At 40.4% G+C, this 7,986-nt stretch overlaps 1 protein-coding gene across 1 annotated transcript in view; it reads right to left on the bottom strand.

Annotated features, from left to right (window-relative positions):
* DNAH7 (dynein axonemal heavy chain 7) overlaps window positions 1-7,397 on the bottom strand; it is a 257,234-nt gene extending 249,837 nt beyond the window's left edge. Inside the window, exons 1-2 of the mRNA XM_068967281.1 lie at window positions 7,383-7,397; window positions 2,382-2,444 (exon numbers count right to left, since the gene is read on the bottom strand). Coding sequence (XP_068823382.1) covers window positions 2,382-2,444; window positions 7,383-7,397 — 78 coding nt within the window. The remainder of the gene's footprint in view (window positions 1-2,381; window positions 2,445-7,382) is intronic.
* Between the last annotated feature and the right edge of the window lie 589 nt (window positions 7,398-7,986).

Raw genomic sequence — 7,986 nt, forward strand, 5'->3', positions numbered from 1 at the left:
TGTTTTTGAATATGCTATCTAGGTTGGTCATAACTTTCCTTCCAAGGAGCAAGCAACTTTTAATTTCATGGCTGCAATCACCATCTGCAGTGATTTGGGAGCCCCCAAAAAATAAAGTCTGACACTGTTTCCACTGTTTCCCCATCTATTTCCCATGAAGTGATGGGACCGGATGCCATGATCTTTGTTTTCTGAATGTTGAGCTTTAAGCCAACTTTTTCACTGTCCTCTTTCACTTTTATCAAGAGGCTCTTTAGTTCTTCTTTGCTTTCTGCCATAAAAGTGGTATCATCTGCAGATCTGAGGTTATTGATATTTCTCCCGGAAATCTTGAGTCCAGCTTGTGCTTCCTCCAGCCCAGCGTTTCTCATGACGTACTCAGTTAATAATGCAGGGTGACAATATGCCACCTTTACATACTCCTTTTCCTATTTGGAACCAGTCTGTTCTTCCATGTCCAGTTCTAACTGTTCCTTCCTGACCTGCATACAGGTTTCTCAAGAGGCCGATCAGGTGGTCTCTTAAGGAGACATAAAACTCTAATGATACAAAAGAAAAACTGCAAGATACAGTCAAATATGAGCACAGTGTAAGGTTTAAATCAGCCAAATAAGCATTTTAAACAATTATATGCTTCACAGGCTAGAAAGGATTATTAATCTCAGCCACTGAATATTTATTCAGTAAGCAAATTTAAATTTGTTGATATTTCTAAATCTATAAACTAGTAATATCTTTTTAAACTAGTTGCAATATTATTCCATTTTAAAATTAGTTAAATTTTTAGAGAAAAATGTCTATTCCATTTTACATCTCTTTGTCTCAACATAGAATATTTTAGATATTTACAAATCTAAAAGAAGATGCTATGATTTTATACAACATGGTGTGATAATCTTAACATCATCAATACAAATAGGTTCACAATTAAAACGTGTACTTTGAAATGTTGAAGCACATCCACCTAAAATATTTCTTTGGATTTTTTTTTTTAATCTGAAAGAATCCTTAACTTCCAAGTATTAGAAATCTTCTCTGTATGAAGCCACTCACTTTCCATTTCACAGTTCATTCTGAGATTTTCAAATATGTTCCAAAACAAATAATGTTTGCTTTGAACCTCCAGTTACACTCAACTTCCAGGAATCACCAGAATATAACTCAATGATATTAAACTCAATATAATTATTTGACAGTAAATCTTACTGCAGTAAAATCTAATCTGTCCAGCACTTGATTAGCTGAAAATGTCTCTTAACTAACTTTTCCACCTGACAACGATAATTTAACATCAAAATCATGAAAACGCCAAGATCTAAAAAATCTCCTGTAGCTAAAAGTGCTAGAAGAGACATCTCTTCCGAAACCAAGTTAGCTATTCTCATTTTAAACTCAAACTGGGGCTCAGAGAGATAAGTGACTCTGCAACATGCATAGAGCCACTAGTGAAAAACCTGTAATCCAACTCTGTGTTTCTCGACTCTAGCACTACTTCTGCTAACTCATCTTCACAATTCCTTTCTTCGGAATACTCAAGTATTCTGCACATACTAGGTAATTACAGCTTACAGCTCCTTTATTAAGACAGTTATTTTCCCTAAAATATATACCTCCTAGGTATTCTCCATCAGAAAAGAAATGGAGCACAGAAATTTTTAATCCGAAATTCAGTAACTTATTTGCAACTGTGAAAACTAGTAAACAACATTATTACAAAAGCAATAAAATATGTGCCATATATCATATACTAATGTATATATATGGGATCTAGATAGATGGTACTGATGAAATTATCTGCAAGGCAGCAATGGAGACACAGATACAGAAAACAGACTTAGGCACGTGGGAGGTGGAAGGGAGGAGGAAGGAGAGGGTGGGATGTATGGAGAGAGTAACATGCAAACTTACATTACCATATGTAAAATACTTAGCCAATGGGAATTTGCTGTATGAGTCAAGGAACTCAAACCAGAACATATTTGAAAATCTCAGAATGAACTATGAAATGGAATGTGAGTGGCTTCATACAGAGAAGATTTCTAATATTTGGAAGTTAAGGATTCTTTCAGATTAAAAAAAAAAAACTCCAAAGAAATATTTTAGATGAATGTGCTTCAACATTTCAAAGTACATGTTTTAACGGTGAACCTATTTGTACTGATGATGTTAAGATTATCACACCATGTTGTATAACAATCTAGAGGGGTGGGATGGAGAGGAAAGTTGGAGGGAGGTTCAAGATAGAGGGGACGTATGTATACCTATGGTTGATTCATGTTGATGTTTGGCACAAATCAACACAATTCTGTCAAGCAATTATCATTCGATTAAAAATAAATAAATTTAAAAAATTTTTAAGTGATGAGATATTGGTAAATTACCGTAGACAACTGTGGTAAAAATCTGACTTGCGTCTTGGATTTTTCTTTGCTGGGCAGTTTATCCTGCATGAAAAAACACACACACAAACCAAACTGTTACTCTCTTAATGCTGAAATTGATTAATTCAACCAAATGTTATTGAGTGTTTAATATAAAGTAAAACACATTACCATCTAAAATATATTAAAACATACTTTACAGATAGCAGGCTATTGTGTACAGAAAATCATAAGAAATCTACAAAAGATTATTATAGTTAATGAATATTCAGCAAGATCACAGGATTCAATATTAATACACAAAAATTGTATTTCTAGATGCTATAATAACAGTAAACAAATAAAAACTGTATTTCCAGATGCTAACAATGAATAATCCAAAATTGAAACTAAGAAACTAATTTACAACAGTATTGAAAAAGATAAAATATTTAGGAATCAATTTAGCAGAAGTGCAAGACCTAGGAATGGAGAAGACTTCCTGTTATTATTAATCCTTAAGTGCCATCTTATCTCTGTTGGCTTCCTCCCTTAACCTTGCCCACACCTCTCCAAGTGGTCCTTTTATAAACTTTCTTCAATTTAACCCTTCTGAGCATGCCATCTGTTTCCTGTTTGGTTCCTAATATAATTTTCAGTTCACTTCAGTCGCTCAGTCGTGTCCAACTCTTTGCGACCCCATGAATCGCAGCACGCCAGGCCTCCCTGTCCATCACCAACTCCCGGAGTTCACTCAGAATCACGTCCATCTAGTCAGTGATGCCATCCAGCCATCTCATCCTCTGCCGTCCGCTTCTCCTCCTGCCCCCAATCCCTCCCAGCATCCGGAGTCCTTTCCAATGAGTCAACTCTTCGCATGAGGTGGCCAAAGTACTGGAGTTTCAGCTTTAGCATCATTCCTTCCAAAGAAATCCCAGGACTGATCTCCTTCAGAATGGACTGGTTGGATCTCCTTGCAGTCCAAGGGACTCTCAAGAGTCTTCTACAACACCACAGTTCAAAAGCATCAATTCTTCGGCGCTCAGCCTTCTTCACAGTCCAACTCTCACATCCATACATGACCACAGGGAAAACCATAGCCTTGACTAGACGGATTTTACATTACCAGAATTAAAGCTGCTTAAGAGTTAAGGTCTTCCTTAAGTTAGCTTTTATTTTGATTTTCAGATACTGGTCTATTGGAAGAGATATTTTAAGCTTGGTGTAATCCAAATTTAACCATTCTGATGAAATGACCAGAATCTATGAATGTGCCTGGTTAAAATCAACAATAATGTTATGAAGTTGTCTGGTTTAATCAACTACCAACCTCTCAAAATTTAATAAGGTTGACTTAAATATAGTTATAATACGTTCTGAGTTATGGTTGTTAAAATTATCACCAAGCTGTTGGCTTCATACCCAACTGTTTTACTCTCATCTCCTTTTTAAGCAATAACATAAAGAAGATAGGATGAAGGAAAACAGAATGAGCACATAAATGCAAAGCTACTTAATTTCACAACTAGAAAAAGCACTTGGGTAGAGATAGGCTGGCAGTTTTTCTCTCTTCTTTGCCCATAATCTGTAGTGGATTTTTTTGGGGGGGTGGAGGGGGGGGCGCTTTGTGCTCTTTGGATATTTGTATTTTTAAACACTGGAAAGTTCTTCAACTGAAACTCAAAATGCCTTATGTTTTAAGTAATTTTAAAAATGAAATGAGCAGTTGCGAGAGATTTATATTTCTGGTAAATACCTAACTTAAGAGTTCAAATTGCTATTTCTGAAAAATGCCATATCACTCTAAACCTTCCACTAATGAGCTGAACATATTAAAATCTCCTTCAGCAAATATGATTTTACCACCTGCTCACTTTTCAAACTAAATGAATACATAAGTAAATGTCACATAAAAATGGCATTTCTAAAAGTTTAATCCATTCTGTTTGTTTCAGGTTAAAATATAAAAAACTTCCACCCTTTCAAAAGGAAAATTGTACTCAAACTTAGCATAAATGAAACTATCAGGAGTTTTTAAGTTACAGATCAAAGCAGTGAGAGAGGGACCTCTGCTGCTTAAAAAAAATATAGTATATAGAAAATGTGAATAATTCTAGACATGCTTATGCCTGTTCTTTCAAAAGCCCACTGCTTTTTCAATAATATAGGTTCTTTTGCAAGGAGGGAAGTGTAATTTCCAAACATCACTTTTATTAAGATAAAGCAAAACTTAACTGCCAAATGGTTTTTAGTGGAAGCTTTTTAGTTGTAAACTCGTCAACTGGGGCTTTGTGAAATAACAGCTATTGAGAAATACCACTGCAAATATCCTAAATGTGTATTTTAAATTTCTACACCATAGAATACGATTCAAGATTAGCTCAGAGACTGATGCAAGCATCAAGAAAATATTGATTCATGTAATCTACAACTCAATGTTACTTTTAACATTTTCACAGTAAACTCTAACACTACCACCACCCCCCCACCTCAAATATCATAAAGCCTTGTAAAGGAAAGAACTATAGTTCAGTGTCAAACCAAGAAGCTAAGCAAAGTTTGCAGGCTTAAAAGCAACTGTTTTCCGTTCAGTACCAGGAGGCTTAGAGGGCCTCTTCCATACAAGCTGGGAGTTAACCATTGTTTTTTAGCTAGCCCCGAATAACATCCACACTTAACATCTTCCTATTCTCTTCTGACATTTAAAAGTTCGATCATTGTTCAGCATCTGTTTACAGCTACCCTTCAATTCAATAAACAGTTCTGTAAAGTAACTACTGCAACTATGTCACAGAGCAAGGTTCCTTGGCCACAGGCAGAGCAAGCCAAAACAATGAGACTGGGAGGTTTGTGGCAAAAACAGGGCTTAACTCACAAGGAAGCCAAGAAGGAGACAGGACAGCAAATCTCAAAACTGGGGGCTGGGATATTCATGGGAGAGCAGCAGGGCCTTCGGAGGAGGCCAGGGGAGCCTAGTGCCTAGGGAAAGGTGATTGGGAACTGGTGTGGTAGGTGTCGTAATTAGTTCTGTGAGTGCTAAGTTGCTTCAGTCATGTCCAACACTTTGTAACCCTATGGACTATATAGCCTGCCAGGCTCCTCCTCTTGCCAGGATTCTCCAGGCAAGAACACTGGAATGGGTTGCCATTTCCTCCTCCAGGGAATCCTCCCTACCCAGGGATGGAACCTATGTTGTGGCTCCTGCACTGCAGCCAGTTCTTCATCATTGAGTCGGACACAACTGAGCGACTGAACTGAACTGAACTTCATCACTGACCCACCGGGAAGGATCCGGGGCTTCCGCGGTGGCTCAGTGATAAAGAATCTGCCTGCAATGCAGGAGCCACAGGAGACATAGTTTCCATTCCTGAGTTGGGAAGACACCCTGGAGGAGGAAATGGCAACCCATTCCAGTATTCTTGCCTGGAGAATCCCATGGACAGAGGAATCTGGTGGACTTCAGTCCATGGGATCGCAAAGAGTCGAACAGGACAACATACTGACTCAACAAGAACAAACAGGGTCTAAGGGTGGAGTTGTCAGCCCTCTGATGTCAAAAGGTCACCAAGCCAGATACTTGCACAAGGCCAGTTGCAAGGTCAGTGAGCCTACCCAGTCTTAATTAGCTCAGACATAAAAAGACACAGCTGATTCCAACCTCCTAAAAAACAACTCTGAGCCTGCAAGTCTTTTGTGACAAAAATTAAAAGGGAACTTGATGAGTGAAGCCTGGTGAAATGGATTTGACTAACAATGATTAGCCAAGGTTTTGATGCTTTTGAACTGTGGTGTTGGAGAAGACTCTTGAGAGTCCTTTGGACTGCAAGAAGATGAAACCAGTCAATCCTAAAGGAAGTCAATTCTGAATATTCATTGCAAGGACTGATGCTGAAGCTCCAATAGTTTCACAACCTGAATCAAAGAGCCAACTCACTAGAAAAGGCCCTATGCTGGGAAAGATTGAAGGCAGGAGAAGGGGATGACAGAAGGCGAGGTGGTTGGATGGCATCACTGACCGGATGGACGTGAGTTTGAGCGATCTCCAAGAGATGATGACGGACAGGGAAGCCTGGCATGCTGCAGTCCTGGGGGTCGCAAACAGTAGGAGATGACTGAGTGACTGAACAACAACAAAGTTGTATATTCTGGAGAAGGGAATGGTAACCCACTCCAGTATTCTTGCCTGAAGAATCCCATGGACAGAGGAGCCTGGGGATCCTCCTCCAGGGGATCTTCCCTACCCAGGGATGGAACCTATGTCTCCTGTGGCTCCTGCACTGCAGCCAGTTCGTCATCACTGAGTCGGACACAAGCGAGCGACTGAACTGAACTGAACTTCATCACTGACCCACCGGGAAGCCCAATTAGTTCTGCGAGGTGTAACTAAGATATACACATGGATACAGTCCATGGAGTCACAAAGAGTCAGACACGACTGAGTGACTAACACAAGGTTTTATATGCATCTTTTGTTACATGCCATGGGAATCCTGTCCTAAGAAGAAATTCCATTTGACATTGACCACACCATGGTATCTTATATTATTTGAATTTCATAATATCCTTAGAAGGAAGGAATAATTGTTCTGATTGTTCCCTTTTGCATTAAAGAGAGAGAAGACAGATCAAGTGATTTGCCCAAAATTGCACCGCTATGAAGGGGCTTGTATTCCAATCCTAGAGCCCAAATCAAAGGCAATTCCCCACCCGGAGCTTTCCCCACCCAAACACACCCACCATTAGTACAATGGGAGCACTCTGGAACTGTAATTTAAACTGCTGACGCACTGCTCCACTGACGTGTTTGGTTGTTATGACAACACCAAGTACAAACGATTGGGAAGAGTACATATAAAAGTTTTCACCGAAAAATCTCAGTATCCCAGAGCACAAGTGCGATAAAGAAGCTGTAACCCGCGGCGTCACACTTGGGAAGTCCGGCAAACCTAGGCTTCTATCACTTTTGAAATACTAGGGAAGCTTCGCCGCCGGGAGGAGCCTACCCAGGGGCCAACCTCTCACCTGCTCGCTGCTCATGGCTGCAAGGATACGCTGGCGGCACCGGGTGGCTCCTGGATCGTTCCTGCCAGCGCCCCCACGAAACTCCTCGGAAGAGAGACAAGACCCCCGGCGACACGGCAGTCTCTGCTTCCTCCGCCCCGGGGCCGTCTAGCGTCCCGGCTGCGTTCGTTGCTAAGCAACAGACCCGCTCAGGTTCCTTTTCCGGTCATCTGGTGCTCCCGGACCGCACTGTGGAGCTAGCAGTGCGTTCCAGTGGGAGGCACTTTCCAAGGCGCTGGGTGGCGCCTGAGCCAAAGTGGTACTTCCGCAGCGGGTGCATCGAACAACTGAAGGCGGTGGGTGCTCCTCCTTCTGCCTGGGGAAGTAAATACCGTTTGATGACCATCACACTTCGGCAACCTCCTAACATAGCTGGGTGCTCCAGGTCCCTGCCTTAACTCCTATTTTCCTATTTAACTTTGTGCCTAGAAGGTCTCAGAGGACTACTCATGGAATGAAATGATTGCAGATTTCACTGCTGATGTGGGCCAAAGTAGGAGAACAAAGCATGCAAAGTCTAGAACAAGTAAACACCTTTCTTCTATTTTCCATGGGTTTCCAACTC

The sequence above is a fragment of the Capricornis sumatraensis genome, chromosome 3 (assembly GCF_032405125.1).
Source record: "Capricornis sumatraensis isolate serow.1 chromosome 3, serow.2, whole genome shotgun sequence".
In the NCBI taxonomy this organism is placed as follows: domain Eukaryota; kingdom Metazoa; phylum Chordata; class Mammalia; order Artiodactyla; family Bovidae; genus Capricornis; species Capricornis sumatraensis.